Consider the following 19,580-nt stretch of genomic DNA (forward strand, 5'->3'; position numbering starts at 1 on the left):
TGATTGGCCTTCGTGATACACCATTCCGTGCGAGATAGAACTATACAACGTGTACATGCCGTCGTTTTGTGGCTGTATCCCAATTAATGGCCAGACTTACAAGCCCAACATAAGTGGCCATAATCGTCTGGTTCTGGGAGACTTTAATGCGCATCACGTTTCATGGCATTCTCCCCTAGGTAACGTCCAGCGAGGCATAGCTTTGACAGAGCAGATTAAAGGCTCCACATATTGCACGGTGAATGAGGATGCCCCCCTACCATTGCGGGCAGGTGTAGCAGCTCGCCAGTTATTTCCATTGCATCTCCTGAGTGACGTAATCTGGCAAGCCGTCATTTCTTTGGTATCAGACCACCTCCCCATAATTTTCACCATCGATCGACCACCCCATAACCTCTAGGCGCCGAACGTTTATCAATCAAAAGAAGGCCGATTGGTTCGGCTTCAGAGAGCATACCAATCGCCGCTTCAGTGAACTGACACCCCCCTCAAATTTGTTAGTTGCCTAGAAGAAATTCCGAGATATCATTAACACAGCAGCCGCTCGCTTTATACCAAACTTCTCACAGATCAATGGGTGCAGTGCGTTTCCAAGTTTAAGCTCAATGATAAGGGGCCTCCTTTTTATAACCGAGTGAAAAAACGGCATGCGGCAGTGCGACACCTCTTTGGAGAGAAGTTTTACCTGGCATAGTACCTCACATACGTTGCCAGCATTAGGAGGGGAAACCAGCGGTGCCATTTTTTTCTGATAGTCTCGCCAGCATTCAAACCCAAGCGTTCAAACCCAACCTCTGCGCTACGGTGACCTCCCGCCGTTCGAATACCCCAAGTGCTGACCAATTTCCCGGCATTGGCAGTGATACTTGCAGACGAGAGTGATGGGATTCGTTGCACGGACCCCACTAACCCCAGAATCAGGGAGCGGAATCTGGAAATAAACAGGGTAGTCAAGCCCACTTATTAACCAACTTTCTACCAAATTTGCACGGATTTTGGTAGATTTAAGAAAATTTTAATTTCATTTTGAAGATTTAGCCTGCATGTGAGGGTCTTTAGCCTGTTTTTTTTTTTTTTTTTTTTTTTTTAATTTAACCACTGTATGGCAACACTATGCTATTTAAGCTTTAAATAAAACTCGCCTATTATATGGAAATACATTCAGAGAGGAAACAATCAATGAATGATATGCAGATTTTTTCCATTTTGTTTTGTTTAAAACCGGCGAGGTAGGTGCGCGAGAACATAGAGCACAAACGATTTGCAATGCGGGCGAGCACGTATGCCAAGAAATACTCAAACATCTGATAAAGTAGAACACGCCGATGCTTTACACTTTTGTTTTCAGTTGTATCGCAGAGTTACTGAAAGCCAGACGCCCAACATTGAACGACGCTTCAAATGTGAAAAACCCCCATATCACTTTTAAATGTTTATTAACTTTTGTCGTGTCGTGTGACCAAAATAAACTCTCGTCGACAACTAGAAACAAAAACAAAACCAAGCAACCAACATACGTTTCAGATATCAAAGAAGTATTGAAAGCCAAAAAAAAAAGAAAAAATAATTGAATTAAAAAAAAATTTACACCAAAATAAACAACAACATTGTGTCAATAAAAATAAAAATTAAAACCGGATAAAAAGTAACGAGAAACTGAAATTAGTTGTTGGGAGCGAAAAGCGCGTTAAGTAAATAGTCGCATTTAATAATAAACGCCATAAAGTAAAGAAGGAAAAAAACATTTTTCTGGCAAAATGTTTGATACCATCAGTTATATTCCAACCATATTGGCCTATATCTTTATATCACTGCTGGTGACCATACTGGGCTTTATTGTCATCTATGTCAGCCATAAAATCTATGTGACCATCTATGACAATTTGCCAGTGGCCCCATTGTCGCCGTCATCATCAACCAAGATCACACAGAAAATCAAGACCATGAGCCAGCCCAGTGCCTTGGTGTGTGGACCAATGGGAAGAAAATCGAAAACAGGTTAAACCAAAAGATTTCAGAACACACACTTCAAAAAAAAATGTCTAAAATCTATAAAAAAAAATTTATAGAAATCTTAAGGTAGAGGAGAACACCTGCTCAGTAGTCTTTAGTCATATACATTGTAGTATGTAGTTGTATAATTAGGGTTAATTTAGTTTTTTTGTTTTAAGAGTTAACAGCTGTGGTTTATTCGAGCTAAGCCTATGTTAATATCAAAATGTTATTCAGAAAAAATCATTTGAAAGGGGGGGTATTAATTCAAAATAATTATGGCTCATAAATACCAAGAGTTACTATCTGCTACTGTGGCTGGTGCTCTGTAACTGACGTCATAGGTAGTTGAAATATTTGTTTTCTAATTCCAAACGAATGTTTATAGCGTTAAAGGAACCCTGTTGCATTCCAAATACATCTTTAAATTCATCTGGAAAAAATTATAAACAAAAACATTTAAAATTCCACACAATATACCGGTCATACAACTCGCTTATAAGTCGTCCACGAAAACCCTCTTTCGATTGAGAAAATGAACAAAAAAAAAGTTTAAATTATAAATAACCAAAGTATTTATTATAAATCTAATCCAATTACGTCTAAATCAATAATCCAGTTATTTAATCAAAACTTGATGGGACGATTTTCTAAATTTATGAAAAGAAATTCAATATGCAAGGGGAATATTATTCACACATGCAAATAAGCCTGAAACTTGATCATGACTAAAGAGTCATAAAAAATTTCAAATCAAAACAAAAAAGAATTCAAAGCGTGCTAAGTTTGGCCAGGTTGAATCTTATATACCCTCCACCATGGATCGCATTTGTCAAGTTATGTGCCCGGTATCTCTATATAGGCAAATAAAGAATAATGGATACAAATTGCCATGCTATTGGAGCCATATCAGGTTATAGACCGATTTGGATCATAATTTGAAGTAAATAGAACTCATTGTGATCAAATTTCAGCCAAATCGTATTAGAATTGCGACCCATAGGTACTAAAGATGTATAATCGGAAGATTCGTTTTGTATGGCAGCTATATCAGGTTATAGACCGATTCAGACCATATTTGACACGCATGTTGAAGGTCATGGTACAAAATGTCATTCAAATCTGATAAACGCTGTCCACAGGCTCAAGATATCTAATAGGGAAATCGGTTTATTTGGAAGCTTTATCAGGTTATGAACCGATTTAATAATTGCTGCAAGTCGTAACCACTTCAAATTTTCAAAATTTCAAAATTTTAGCCAAATCGCAGCTGAAACAAGTTATGAACCAATTTCCATTATACTAAGCACAGTAGCTGGAAGTAATAGAAGAAGTCAATGTGCAAAATTTCAGCCAAATCGGATAAGAATTGCGCCCCATAGAATCTCAAGAAGTCATATCGGGAGATCGATTTATATGGGAGCTGCTATACCAGGTTATAGACCAGGTTATAGATTCAGACCATATTTGGCACGGATGTTGAAGGCCATAGGAGAGATGGTTGTACACCATTTCAGCCAAATCGAATAATAATTGCGAACCCTTTTTGGGGGATAAACAGGAGATCGGTTTATATGGGAGCTATATCAGGTTATGCTGGAAGTCATAAAAAAACACCTCAAACAAAACTTCAGCCAAATCGAATAAGAGTGACGCCATCTAGAGGCTCAAGAAGTCAAGGTCCAAGATCGGTTTACATGATGGCTATATCAAAACATGGACCAATATGGCCCATTTGCAATCTCAACTGATCTACACTAATAGGAAGTTCTTGTGCAAACTTTCAAGTGCCTAGCTTTATTCATACGAAAGTTAGCTTGCCAGATGGATAGAAAGACAGATATGGCTAAAACGAAAGATCAAGAATATTTATTATTTATTGGGTCTCAGATGAATATCTCGATGTGTTACATACTGTATAACGAAATTAGTATACCGCCTATCCCATGAGGGAGGGTATAGCATGTAAAAACGCATTAAGTAAGGCCGTCACTACGGTAAAAATTTTGAATTTATGAAATCTTAGGAGCTATATGGAAATATGGTCCGAACTGGACCAAACTCGCTAGTGACGTCGAGGGTGCCAATACAATTCACTGTCCTAGACCATAAAACGGGTGATAAGTCTATATAATAAATGTAAATTCAGGGAATTCGGGTAATATCAGGTTTATTATGCGCCTTTTATGGCCGGCCCCTGGACTAAAATCGGCAGATCAGTATATATGATAGCTATATCCAAATATTGACTAATCGGGACTATTTAGGGCACGGATGTCGAAGAGCTTTATACAACTCGTTATGATAAATTTCAGCGAAATCGGACAATAAATGCGCCTTTTGTGGGCCCAGGAACTTTAATCGGGAGATCGGTATATATGACAGCTATATCCAAATATTGACTAATCGGGACTATTTAGAGCACGGATGTCGAAGACCGTAACACAACTCGTTGTGCCAAATTTCAGCGAAAACGGGTAATAAATGCGCCTTTTGTTCCTTCAAAACTTTAAATAGGGAGATCGGTATATATGACAGCTATATACAAATATAGGCCGATCTGGACCTTACTCGATTCGATGGTCGAGGGATTAAATACAACTCATTGCGCAAATTTCCACGAAATCGGGTAATAAATGCGCCTTTTGTGGGCCCAGGAACCTTAATCAGGAGATCGGTATATATGACAGCTATATGCAAATATTGACTAATTCATTGTGCAAAATTTCAGCGAAATCGAATAATAAACGCATCTTTTGTGCGCTCAAGACCTGAAATCGGGAGATCGGTTTTTATGACAGTTATAACTAAATATAGCCCAATCTGGACTATATTCGGTAGGATGATCGAGGGATTTAATACAACTCATTGCACAAAATTTCCACGAAATCGGGTAATAAATGCGCCTTTTGTGGGCCAGGAACCTAAATCGGGAGATCGATATATATGACAGCTATATCTAAATATAGCCCAATCTGGACCTTACTCGATACGATAGACGAGGGATTTAATACAACTCATTGTGCCAAAGTTCAGCGAAATCGGATAATAAATGCGCTTTTTGTGCGCTCAATACCTAAAATCGGAAGATCGGTATATATGACAGCTATATCCAATTATTGACTAATCGGGACTATTTAGAGCACGGATGTCGAAGAGCTTTACACAACTCGTTGTGCTAAATTTCAGCAAAATCGAGCAATAAATGCGCCTTTTGTGGGCCCAGGAACATAAATCGGGAGATCGGTATATATGATATATCGCGGATTTCGAAAAGCTTAACACAACTCGTTGTGACAAATTTCAGCGAAATCCAGCAATAAATGTGCCTTTTGTGGATCAGGAACCTAAATCGGGAGATCGGTATATATGACAGCAATATCCAATTATTGACTAATCGGGACCATATAGAACACGAATATCGAAGAGCTGTACACACCTCATTGTGCCAAATTTCAGCGAAATCGGGCAATAAATGCGCCTTTTGTAAGCTCAAAACCTTAAACCGGGAGATCGGTATATATGACAGCTAGCTATATACAAATATAGACCGATCTGGACCTTAATCGGTACGATGGTCGACAATGAATAAATACAAATCATTGTGTCAAATTTCAGCGAATTCCGATAATAAATGCTCCTTTTGTGTGCTCAAGACCTTAAATTGGGCGTTCGGTATATATGACAGCTATATACAAGTAAAGCCCGATCTGGACTCTACTCGGTACGAAAGTCGAGGGTCCAAACACAACTTATTGTGCCAAATTTCAGCCAAATTAGATAATAAATGTGGTTTTTGTCGGCCTAAGATTTAATGGGGGGCTATATTAAGCTACAGACCTGGATTATGTTCGGCACAGATGTCGGTGATCTTAACACAAATCATTGTGCCAAATTTCATCGAAATCGGATATCTTATGACTTTCAACATCCATCGGCCTAAACCTGATATTGCTCCCATATAAATCGATCTCCAGATTTGACTTCTTGAGCCCCTGGAAGCCTCAAGTTTTATCCGATTTGGCTGAAACTTTGCATGTAGTGTTCTGTTATGACTTACAACTACCGTGTCAAGTACGGTCCAAATTGGTCTATAACCTGATATAGCCCCCATATAAATTGACCTCCCCATTTGACTTCTTGAGCCCCTGAAAGCAAAAATTTTTATCCGATTTGGCTGAAACTTTGCAAGTAGTGTTCTGTTATGATTTAGAACTACCGTGTCAAGTGTGGTCCAAAATGGTCTATAACCTGATATAGCTCCCATATAAACCGATCCCCCGATTTGACTTCTTGAGCCACTGGAAGCCACTATTTTTGTCCGATATGGCTGAAATTTTGCACATAGTCTTCTGTTATGACTTCCAACAACTTTGCCAAGTACGGTCCAAATCGGTCTAAAACCTAATATAGCTCCCATATAAACAGATCACCCGATTTGACTTCTTGAGCCCCTGGAAGCCGCAAATTTTATCGGATCTACATGAAATTTTGCACATTGTGCTCCGCTATGACTTCCAACAACTTTGCCAAGTACGGTCCAAATTGATCTATAATCTTATATAGCTCCCATGTTAACCGGTTTCTCGATTATCCTTGTTCCATTCCAAGAAACTTAAATTTTAGCTGGTTTGACAGAAGTTTGGTATGTCAAATAAAATTGTGAACTTCAACAAAATTTTTTTTTTGAAAGAATTCATGGTGGTGGGTTCCCAAGATTCAGCCCTGCCGAACTTAGCCCGAGTTAATTAATAACAACTTCACTAGTTGGTTGTCAGAACTGGAGTCATTTTCTTTATTCAAATTTTTTCACAAGTACCAATAACTTAACAATAGAAATTACAGAATAGCTTAGCTTAACAAAAATGACTGTGAGAAAACTATTGCTAAAGATGCAGTTGAATGACTGTGTCAGCTTGTATGTATGTATGTAAAATGACTGTGAGAAAACTGTTGCAAAAAGATGCACCTGGATGACTGTGTGAGCTTTTACGTATGTATGTATGTTTGTGTGTTCTTAAATGTAGCAACCAGGTGTTGAAATGGAATGAAATGAAATGAAGTGACCTACATGTTCTTATATGAAATTTATTTGGAAATATTATAACGTAGGTGGATTAGGAAATGTTATTAAGGTTGGGATTGTGCTATCGTAACTCCTCCCTCCCTAAAATGAAGTGAGGGCCATAAGGGCTTGGGGCAATTTGTGGCCGGAACTTCATTAATTCGTTGCTCTAATGAATAAATAATTGAAGTTGATTTCTTCAAGATAATGATGATAACTAGTATGATAGTTAGAACAGTTAGTGAGCTGAATGCTGTATATGTCAATTTAAAATTTTTTGTAGAGCTTTTTTCCAAATTTTGTATTAATTCTGTGTTTTGAAATCTATATTCGTTTAATTTGGGAATTGTTATTTCTTCTTGTTTCGAAAGAATAACAATGTTGTTATTAAAGCTGGGTGGCATTTCAAATAGCTTGCCGTTGTCCCAGAAAATGTCGTTCTCATTGTTATACCATATATCATTGATGGCAATTTTACAATTTGTAAAATAGATTAATGATGAAGAATTTATTGTGTAGGTTTGAGTGAGGTTATTGCAATGTGTATATATTTGTTGTGTTGGGGGGTTTACAAGTATCAAATAATCATTCTCTGGACGTATAATGTCTATTTTTTGTCCTATATCTTTTAAATGGCATGATGCTGTTTGGTTTTTATACATGATATCCTTTATACAATTCGTATTTATATGTGATTTTAATGCGTTATTTTCATTACAGTAAAATTCCTTTTCTATTTCTTTACATCTAATTTTAATCATAACAAGTTCATTTTTATTTGCTAGTACATATTTTTCGCTTATGATTTCTAAAGTCTTATTAAATGGTATTGGTATAACATGGAAAAAATCAAAGACACTGTTGCACAAAATAGGGATTTTTATATTAAATATTATGTTCGTGTTGTTATAATACGCATTCAGTTCTAATAGTTCGTATAAGTGTTCTGAGGATTGTATATGTGTTGCATTGTATAAGGTCTTATAAATTGCAGTTAGCTCTAATGGGTCTAGAATCAATTTAGGAATAATATTTAACTTAGATAGTACTAGTGCTTCAGCCACATTGTTAAGGTGTTGAGTTAGTATGTCAATATTGTAGTTTAGTTGGTTTAGTTGTTGAATTTGCATTAGAGTATTTATTGTTGGGTTGAGGGAGTTTTGGGTCTGATCTTGAATATTTCTTATTGACTTTGTTATAGCTATTTGTTCATTGTTGATGTAATTAGTAATATTTTCGAATCTGGTTATCATGTTGGTGTTTAAAATTAGTTGTTGGGTAAGTGTGTTATTAATACGGTTATTACTTGTTAGTAAGTTGTCTATATCCTTGTTCAATCTCTCGGCATCTTCATTATCCATATTTCCCGTTATTACTTTAATAGCAGATCCCAAAACATTTACAAGTCCTCTTTTTTGCCTATATTTCGGTGTTAATATATGTAGTTTCGTTGATAATTCTTTTAATTTCAATTTAGTAGTTTTTAGTGCAGTTTCCGAAAATTTGGTTGTGTTAAAGTGATCTATTGTCTTCTCTAATTGTATTAAGTTATTAGCGTAGGCTTCCAGGTTTACTATATGTATTAAATGATTGTAGTCTGTTATAATTTTGCCTCTTCCCAGTTTCAGAGGAATGATGCCTTGTCCTTCTCCCACATTGACTATTCTTATATGAGCTTGCGTCCAAGCTAATCTAAAAAGAAAATTAGGTATAGTTTTTACGTTTCCTTTTTATTTTGGATTTATGTAACTTTTGATTATTGGAAGTAAGTAGGGTTACTTTTCCGTCCTGTTTTACTAAGCGTTTCGAGAACCTCGGGGTTATTTTATTGCGTCTACATTCTTTTCTGTAAATATTTTCGTCTTGAATAAAATTGTCAGGTGTGTCTCTATTGACGTTTAATTTGTCGATTCTTTTCTCTGTATCCTTTGACAACTTTTCTTTTACCATTGTGTATAGATGATTCTGAAAATCTTGTAACCTTCGTAGGTAATCGTGTTCGGTGTTATAAGTTAAATTCTTTTCGAAACTTTGAGTCCTACCATAAAATAGTTCAAAAGGGGTCAATTTAGTCGATGAGTGAATGGAGTTGTTATATGTCATTATGACTTCTGCTAGAATTTCGTCGTGGTCCAATGGGAGTTCGGAATTTTTATATTTCTGTAAGATGATCCTGTATGTTTCCGTTATTGTCGAATGCAGTCTTTCTACCGGGGAATTACCAGTGCTTTGTTGAAACGATGTATAATGAATTTCTATGTTGTTCATTTTGCAAAAATCTTTTATAATAGAGGCGCTGAATTCTGTGCCTTGATCGCAGATGATTTTTCGGGGTATGCCGTGCAGGCTAGTAAAGTGTTTTATACTCTTTAAAATGGATAGACTATTTCTTGAATCTAAGGAGTATGCTGCTGCGTATTTCGAAAACTTATCTATGAACGTCAAGATATTTCGCTTATTTATGCAGTAGACATCTATGTGGATTATATCCAAAGGGCTACTCGGAGTTTCGGGTTTTTCAAATTTCGGCTTCGGTGGTCTTCTATCATATTTAAGTGTTTGACAAGTCTCACAAAGGTTTATGTAACTTGCAATTTTGTTTTTCATATATGGGAAAAAGTATTCCCGTTTAAGGTGTTCGTATGATTCTTGTATGCCCCTATGGTTGTGATTGACGTGGTACTCACTAATAAGTCTATCCTGTTCGGCGATGTCTTTAATATCGGTTAGCATGACTTTACATCTCACTAGTTTGAAAAGTTTGTTATTGGAGAAAAATTTTGAATATGTGCTTTGAAGTATCCTAAAATTCTCGTCGTCAGACATTATAGCACATAGCTTCTTCGAAGGTATGTGTTGTCTGAAGATCTCTGTCATGGTAGTCTCGTTATATTCCGGTCTACTAATTGTCTTCCTCATCTTATTCTTGAATATAGTCTCCAGCACCATGGCAGGTGCCCTGTCACGTATTTGGAGTATAATTTGGATGTTGAACTCGTTAATGGGTCGCTCCGATATGGGGATCCCATCGTCAAAATTCTCGTCCGCAGAATGAATCGTCGATCCATCCGTAACATTTTCAAGTAAATTGATGCCAATTTCGCTGGTCTTCGAAATCTCACAATTGTCTATCTTGATGCGGCTCAACGCATCAGCGTTTGTATTAAGTTTCCCTTTCTTATATGCTATCTCATAATCAAATTCCTCTAGTTTCAACCTCCACCTAACTAGTTTCGAATTCGGCTCTTTCAGACTCATAATCCAGGTCAGTGGCCTGTGGTCTGTTATAATCTTGAATTTTCGGCCGAATAGGTAGGGCCGAAAATACTTCGTCGCCCAGACAATGGCCAACAGTTCCTTTTCTATAGTGGAATAGTTAAGTTCAGTGTCGGTCAATGTCCTGCTAGCATAGCATATCGGTTTGTCCGCCCCAATTGTTCCTTGGGAAAGAATCGCTCCAAGAGCAAAGTCGCTAGCATCCGTAGTGAGATTGAAAGGTTTTGAAAAATCTGGGTATTGAAGAATCGGGTCATTAGTTAAAAGGTCCTTGCAGGTCTCAAATGCCTTTACATACCGTTCGTCGAAACGTATTCTCCGACCTTTCTTCAGACATTCAGTAAAAGGTTTCGTAATATTCGAAAAATTCTGAATAAATTTCCGGTAGTATCCCAATAACCCTAAAAAGGACTTGATCTCCCTTTGTGTTTTGGGGATAGGAAATTTTCGTATAGCCTTAATTTTTTCGGGATTTGGCTTAATACCCTCTGTGGAAACAATATGTCCCAAAAATGCACACTCTTTGCATAGGAACTCGGATTTATCTAACTGAATTTTCAAGTTTGACTCTCTGAGTCGCTCGAAAACTTTCTTCAAATTCTCCGTGTGTTCTTGCAATGAGGTAGAGTAAACAATTATGTCGTCCAAGTAGACTAAGCAAACTGTTCCAATTAGGTCCTTCAAGACATTATCCATGACCCGTTGGAATGTTGATGGGGCATTCTTCAAGCCAAAGGGCATTCGTACGAATTCAAAATGACCTCCATCAACAGAAAATGCCGTTTTACAAACATCTCTTGGGTCCATTTCAATCTGGTGGAAGCCGCTTGCCAGGTCAAGTGTCGAAAAATACATGCTTCTTCCCAATTTATCCAATATATCCGTAATATTGGGTATTGGATATTTGTCGCATATAGTTTTTTCGTTTAACTTCCTATAATCGATCACAAGTCTCCATTTCTGGATGCCACTGGCGTCCTTCTTTTTAGGGACTATCCACACGGGAGCACTCCAGGGGGAGAAACTCGGTTTAATAATACCCTGTCGTAGCATCTTATCGATTTGACATCTTACTTCTTCCTTATGTATATAAGGATATCTATAAGATTTAGTGAATATTGGTATGTCATCCGACGTCTTTACTCGGTGTTTGATTTGGTTAGAGAAGGTAAGGGTTTCGCCTTCCTTGAAGAATATATCTTCGAAATTTTTGCCGAGGTTTATTAAAGCCTTCCTTTCCTCAACATTTAGATGGTTCATCCGAATGGATTTCCATACGTTATTAGTGAGGTTCGGGGTTCCCGCATCTATATTGAAGTTGTTAACTTCAATGAAATCCGCCTTCGCATATGGGATTGTCTTTATCGGTTGTTCAATGCATAGAATTTTTTCCTTGTCCGAGTTGTTCACAATTTCGACGAAACTGTGCCATTCTCTCGAGAAGTAAATACCTTCAGAAATAAATAAGTCGGGTTCCAAAAACGTTTTTCTCATAAAAAAGTCGCCGTTTTTGGTATCTACTGGGCATTTAATGACAAGTTTCGAACATGGCGGAATATGGAATTTCCCTGATGAAAAGTTTGGTCTAAATTTAAATGGGATTTCGATAGAGTTGGTGATCAGGGATTTCCTACCAAAATCTACTTTAGCTTTCAACCTATTTAAAATATCTACTCCAATTAATCCATCGAAATAATTGTGAAATTTGAACACGTAAAATTCTATTTCACCTTCGGTTCTGAATTCTAAAAACATTGGTAATTTAATTTTCCTATCCAAGGTGTGACTGACGAGGGACGTTGTCATAATAATAGGAGCACAAGTCTCACATTCGTTTGGATTAACAATTTCTGGGTTTATGAATGATGCCGAAGCACCTGTATCGATTAAAAATTTTAATGGTCTATCGAAAGGAGAGGATATCTCAATGAAGGGTAAGGTCTGTCCGTGTACATTTACGTCTAAGTATCCAGTTGGTCCTGCGAGGCTCTCGACTGAAAATTTTCCGAGTCGTCAATCTCGTTGTCGAAATGACTTTCCTCAACGCTATGCCCTAAAGGTTCTATAGGTTCTTGACTATAGTCATTTCCCTGGATACAAGCAATGTCTTCTTGGTAGTAATCATCTAAATATGTGTACGGTGGGTTCGAAAAATTTATATTATGCAAATTCTGTGGCTGGGTCATATTTCTACGGACTTGTGTACTCGTAGGTCTTCTCAGGTGAGTGTAGCCCGAACTAATGTCCATGGGTTCCGGGGGTGGTAATATGTTTTGCCGATTTCTCTGAGTATTCAAGTTATTGGGGTTGTTGGAAGTCTGTATGTTCTGTCCGTCAGGAGAGTAATTCCGTTGGGCAAAGGGGATAGAGGGTCTATTTTGTCCGAAAATATTTGCCCTATTAGTTTGAGGATTCGGACTAAATCTTGGTTGATTCTGATTTCCAGGAATGCTAAATGTGAAAGGTGTCATGGGATAAGTCTGCCTTGCAACCTGTGGGATGAAACCATTTCTAAATCTTGAATTATATGGTTGTGTGGGGAAAAAATTTCTATTGTCCTGTCGTGGCAGAAAATTTGTGTAATTTGACTGTTTCTTTACATAGAACATATTCTGTTCGTTTATGCAAAATGAAAGTGCCTCTGCCATCGTATTAGGTCTCATGGATCTAATACTCGAACCTAAAGGCTCCTTTAGTCCTGACAGGAAGGTGTTTAAACACATTTCCGCAAATAGTTTCTGTTTCGCCTCTATCACACTTGAATTTGTCTCGTGAATCATAATATTATTGTTTATGGTTGATAGAATCTCTATGATTGAACTATAAAACTCCTGAACGGTTTGATTTGTCTGTCGTAGATTGTGCAAGTCTCGGATTAATGAAGTCTCATTTCGTTTATCGGAGTAGTGAAGTATTAGGTTGGATTTAATATTTTCCCATATTAATGGTGTGCCATAAATATTTAGTATCTCATTTGCTGGTCCCACTATCTTATTTCGAATTGCCCTAAGAATAATTTTGGCGTAGTTCGTACCGTCAATCTCGACAAGTAGGCCTAGAATTTCTTCAACATTAGTAAGAAATTCGTGTAAGCATCTTGGATTTCCATCAAAAACGGGGAGGTCTTTGACTATGTCTGGAATCTTCAGGGAATCAAGGATTAATGAGGGTCTTGTTTGTCCTGATGACTGAACATTGGTATTTTCAAGATGGTTAGTTGGGGGTAGGTTATTTAAGGACATTTCTACGTGTTCTGGTATTGGTACAAGGTGTCTGAATATTTTTGAATATGGTTTTGAACGGTTTGCTTTTCTCATATATTTAATATTTATTTATGTTTATGTGTGCTTAATAATTAGATTATATCTATTTACCCTATTATTACTAGAAGTAGTTCCATGTCCAGCGTTGTTGTTGATGTTGTAGTGGCTGTTTTGTTGTTCGAGTTGTTAAGGGTGCTGCTGCTCTGACTATTGGTACTTTTGCTGTTATGCGAAGCGGAGATATGCGAGGGTGGTGTAGGTTCTATGGACTTCTTCAGATTCAAAGGTTGCAATTCGGGACGTTTATGATGTTCCGCCTTAAGGGAGGTAGACGAAATATTCAATTCGTTGATTTTAGCAGAGAAATTATTTGGGCGATCTTCCTAAGGAGATTTATTGTCACTGGTGACTCTCGAAGGAGAGGTAGTGGTGTTTTACTTGTGTTTTATTTGAATCACTGCTTGATTGTTAAAAAAAATTTTTTGACAGTTTCTATAATTATTTTCCTTTGTTTTTATTTCTTTTCCTTTGTTGGTTATTGAGTAGTTTGATATTCTCGTTGTCTTTTCTTTTAATGTGTCACTTATAAGCTGGTTTTTTATAGATTGAATGTTTTTTAATACTTTACTATTCGTTTTGTCTTTTGTTTTATTTTTTCACTTATTAATTTTTTGATAAATATAGAATCTTTTTTTTTTTGTGTTATTATAATTCACTTAGCACTAATATTTATTTTTCTATTATATTCCGTAATAGATTTGCTTCCTTCTATTATATGCTTTAATAGATTTTGAAAGCGGGAGCGAAGTTGATATGCACTCAACTTTTTTTCGACTGCGCCAGTTAATTAATAACAACTTCACTAGTTGGTTGTCAGAACGGGAGTCATTTTCTTTATTCAAATTTTTTCACAAGTACCAATAACTTAACAATAGAAATTACAGAATAGCTTAGCTTAACAAAAATGACTGTGAGAAAACTATTGCTAAAGATGCAGTTGAATGACTGTGTCAGCTTGTATGTATGTATGTAAAATGACTGTGAGAAAACTGTTGCAAAAAGATGCACCTGGATGACTGTGTGAGCTTTTACGTATGTATGTATGTTTGTGTGTTCTTAAATGTAGCAACCAGGTGTTGAAATGGAATGAAATGAAATGAAGTGACCTACATGTTCTTATATGAAATTTATTTGGAAATATTATAACGTAGGTGGATTAGGAAATGTTATTAAGGTTGGGATTGTGCTATCGTAACTCCCGCTTTTACTTGTTTTATTTAATTTTTTATAATATTTCCCTGTTCCACATGAAAATTTATTGATCGGCTATAATATGCAAACATAATTCTGGAAACTTAGATGCATGGGTTGCAGCGGTCCCTTAAACGCTTTGAATTTCAAATGATTTTTTCTGATTCGATAATAAGAATAAAACATGTATTTATATCCACGAATGTACTTAAATAACAATAATCCTTACTTATATCCTGCAATACGCATGTATATAGCCTTACGAATTATAGTTACTTTGGAACCCTGTTATCTGGCCTATATGGTATTCAAGATCGGTTACTCTGCATTGTGTTCTTTACCTCCACCAATGAGTTCAACTGGGCCCTCAAGTCGTCAGTGTTTGAGCACTTCACAGGTTATTGTTCACGACCCATGTACATGGGTTGATCACCACAATGACAGATGGATGCTAAAATACTATGACAATTTGTCCGCAATTCCCATTTGTCATGGCATGCGAAATCAGCAAATATGCGAAATGCAGTGGTTGGGCACCGGCAAACAATAACACTGTGCTTCCAATGTAGACTTATAAAAAATGATACGCCATTTGGGGACATTCAAGCAAATACAAAAACACAAAAAGGAGGGCAAAAAGATTTGTGGAATTTATGTCAAAATTATGTTGTATACAAGAGCAAAAAAATATATATGAGAGTCTTAGAAGAGACAACTATTCGTATGATTATGGTGCACAGAAAAAAATAAGCTTTAAAATGTTTATTTGCAATGAGAAGAAAATTTAGAAAAAATTTAATTTTAGAATTTTTGTAACGTTTTTGAATCAATTACAGTACCATAGACTTAGTTTGCATACCAAAAAAAAAGGCCTGTAAAGTATTAACCCATTAACGACGAATGGGTAGAAAAAGACCCAAGAATAGAGCTGTCTTAGAAAAATTCCAGCTCGAGTTAGGAAAAAGATATCCTAATGAAATTTAGATTGGCGTAAAGTAGATGAATGAAATTTGTTTAAAAATAATGTTCCCTCCCCATAAGGTCATGTTTTGCAGGAAAATTGGCTTGTCCAAAGTTGACAACTTTTTTATATCCAAAAAAAAAATCAAACAAAAATTTTCTCAAAATTCAAAGGAGTGAGATTTCAATATTAAAACAAGTAAAAAGACGTTAAATTCGGCCGGGCAGAACATTGGATACCCACCACCTAGGGTATATATTTAGACCATCTTTCATCACAATCCGGCGAAAAATGTATAACTTATACCTCCATAGCATTTATATCGAAATATGGTCCGATTTGGACCAAATTCAGCACGGACATTGAGTAGTCTAATAGGAGGAAGGATAACGAGTGGCCTAACACAACGTCTTGTCCCATATTTCAGCAAAATCGGATAATAGATGTGGCGGTCCAAATCGGTCTATAACATGATATAGCTCCCATATAAACCGATCTCCGATTTGACTTCTTAAGCCCTTACAAGCCGCAATTTTTATCCGATTTGGCTGACATTTTACATGTAATGTTCTGTTATAACTTCCAACAACTGTGCCAAGTGCGGTCGAAATCGGTCAAGAACCCGATATAGCTCCCATATAAACGGATCTACCGATTTGACTTCTTGAGACCCTGAGCCCCGCAATTTTTGTCCGATTTGACTGAAATTTTGCATGTAGTGTTCTGTTATCACTTCCAACAACTGTGTAAAGTTCGGTCGAAATCAATCAAGAACCTGATATAGTTCCCATATAAACCGATGTCCCGATTTGACTTTTTGAGCCCCTGAGCCCCGCAATTTTTGTCCGATTTTACTGAGATTTTGCATGTGGTGTTCTGATATGACTTCCAACAACTGTGCCAAGTACGGTCCAAATCGGTCTATAACCTGATATAGCTGCCATATAAACCGATCTCCCGATTTGACTTCTTGAGCCTTTGAGCCCCGCAATTTTTATCAGATTTGCCTGAAATTTTGCATGCGGTGCTCTATTACAACTTCCAATAACTGTGCCAAATACGACCCAAATCAGTCTATAAACTGATATAGCTCCCGTATAAACCGACCTCCCGATTTGACTTCTTGAGCCCTAACAAGCCGCAATTTTTGTCCGATTTGGCTGAAATTTTGCATGTGGTGTTCTGTTACGACTTCCAAAAACTGTACCAAATCGTTCTTTAATCTGCTAAAGCTCCCATATAAACCGGTCTCCGGATCATCCTTATCCGGTTCCTAGAAGCTAGAATCTGTATGTAATGTCCTTCAAACAGATTTATTTTGCATAAATTTTTATCAGAATCCATGGTGGTGGGTTCCAAAGATTCGGCCCAGCCGAACTTAGCACGCTTTTACTTGTTTTAAATTTTTTTCAAAAATTAAAATTTTCCTTTCCAAGCATTTAAAAAAAAAATTTTTAAAAAGTTACTAAATTCTTTTTATGTTTTTTTTTAACAATTTTTTTTTAATCATTTAAAAAATATACTACGTCAATATAAATGCTCTTAATAATGAATATATAAAATTCCATCAAAATTGGACAAGGTAATCGAGGCTCAGGCGTTAATGGGTTAATCCTTCAAATTAGCCCATGTATGTGGGGATTTTATCCTATATTTGTACATGCAGACAAACAAACGTTTCCATATTGTCTCAGAATATCAAAACCATCTGAAAATTTATCAGGCTAACTAAGTCTCAGTTTAATACTTTGATTTATGTGGTTGTCGTAATTACCTTAATGGATATTTTGCTCTTAATTTCTTCTCAGTGTAAAGTCCAAAAGACAAAAGCCAGTATATAAAGAAAACCCACCCAGACAAAAACAAATTAAAAATACATCAAAAAATAAATAAAAACCATTAAGGAAAGGCAAAAGTCGGGCGTAGTCGACCATAAAATATCCTACACCACCGAGTCAACATACATAGTACTTTCAATATATGAAACCTATGTTGAAATCTAGTCAGACTTTAATTTTGCATACCCATTGAAAAACTGATTAGAAACTTGTAAGATTTTTTTTCGATAGGACTTAAATGGTCGCTACTATCGGAGATATATCTAAATCTGGACCGACTTTAGTGAAATTAAGCACACGTGCTAGGACGTTAACTAAAACACATTGCGTTTTATAAAGTTTAGGCCACAATTGTGACGACTGCAGCCTTAATAGGTCAAATCGGATGAAAGATATATATGGAAGCTATATCTAAATCTGAACCGATTTTGATGAAATTTTGCACACATCTTGGGACGTCAGAAAAATCACTTCATGCCAAATTTTGTAAAGATCGGACCAAAATTGTGACGACTACAGCCTTAATAGGTCAAATCGGATGAAAGATATATATGGAAGCTATATCTAAATCTGAACAGATTTTGATGAAATTTTGCACACATCTTGGGACGTCAAAAAAATCACTTCATGCCAAATTTGGTAAAGATAGGACCAAAATTGTGGCTTTCACAGCTTTAAAAGGCCACATCGGATGAAATATATATATATGGAAGCTATATCTTAATCTGGACCGATTTTTTTCAAAATAGCAATAGCGTTCGTCCTTGGACCAAGAAAGAGACTTGTGCAAAATTTTATGAAAATCGGACTACAAATGCGACCTGCACCTTGATTACTAGAATACATGGACAGACAGACATACGGACGGACAGACGGACATAGCTAAATCCAATCAGGAAGTGATTCTAAGCCGATGGGTATAGTTATAGATGGGTCTAATTCTTCTCCTTCTTAGCGTTGCAAACAAATGCACAAAGTTAAAATACCCTCTACCACAGTGGTGGTGTAGGGTATACACAAAAGAACAAAATTATCATATAGTACAAATATTTAAGATATACCATTGCACCCAACCTGAGTGATAAGATATGCAAATACATGCAAACATACATGCACAAAAAAATCCCAATTGTACATATAGACATACATACATATAAAAGTTAACATACAAACAAATCAACAAACATTTTGTTTATCAATCATATAGGCATGGAAGTGTAAAGACCCACGCATTTAAAAACAATCTCACCTTCTCTTTGTCACTGTAGGTCAGATAAAAATTATTATTTTAATTAAATAAGTATTTCGATAAATTATAACCGCACACACGATCAATACCACGCCCACTCCTATCATATGCCCCTGCCTAGTGCATGCTAAGTATGGTGGTATTTTGTGTCTTCCGGTATTGATGGATTTTTCAAATAAGGCGGCATGTGGGAAGACATGACGTCACAGTGGTGGCTGTATTCTTATGCATTTTTTTTATTCTTATATCCCATTGTTATGATTGTTACTGTTGTTTTGTTTTAAAAATGACACTTCATATATAAGCAAATTTACCTATTTATAAAAATAAACATGCAATAAATACTATATTCCAAAAGTGTTTTTCTTTATTCCTGTAACAAAGGCAAAGTAATGTTATCCGAGTAAAATTTTTTTTAGAGAAAACCATGTAAGAAGAGTTAAAAATCCGGCGAAGCCGACTACATAATACCCTACATCTTCCCTAGAATAATTAATTCTGACGATACGGCTGTATGACGACGATAGCATTGTAATACGTATCAAACTACAGGTCATGTTGTCAGAATGGATGAAGAAGCTCCAGCAAAGAAGTCTTTTTGGAAGGCAAACACGATGGTACACACAAACCGGGAAGACCAAAAGCCCGATCAATCCCATGGCAGCCGGTTGTACGTACAGCACAC

At 36.5% G+C, this 19,580-nt stretch overlaps 1 protein-coding gene across 1 annotated transcript; it reads left to right on the top strand.

Moving 5' to 3' along the window:
* Positions 1 to 1,307: 1,307 nt before the first annotated feature.
* LOC106088603 (uncharacterized) lies at positions 1,308 to 19,244 on the top strand. The gene is made up of 2 exons (XM_059361017.1): positions 1,308 to 1,998; positions 15,105 to 19,244. Exons 1-2 carry the CDS (start codon positions 1,758 to 1,760, stop codon positions 15,395 to 15,397), a joined length of 534 nt encoding a protein of 177 aa, XP_059217000.1. The 5' UTR covers positions 1,308 to 1,757; the 3' UTR covers positions 15,398 to 19,244.
* The last annotated feature ends 336 nt before the right edge of the window (positions 19,245 to 19,580 follow it).

Source organism: Stomoxys calcitrans, chromosome 1 (assembly GCF_963082655.1).
Source record: "Stomoxys calcitrans chromosome 1, idStoCalc2.1, whole genome shotgun sequence".
NCBI lineage: Eukaryota > Metazoa > Arthropoda > Insecta > Diptera > Muscidae > Stomoxys > Stomoxys calcitrans.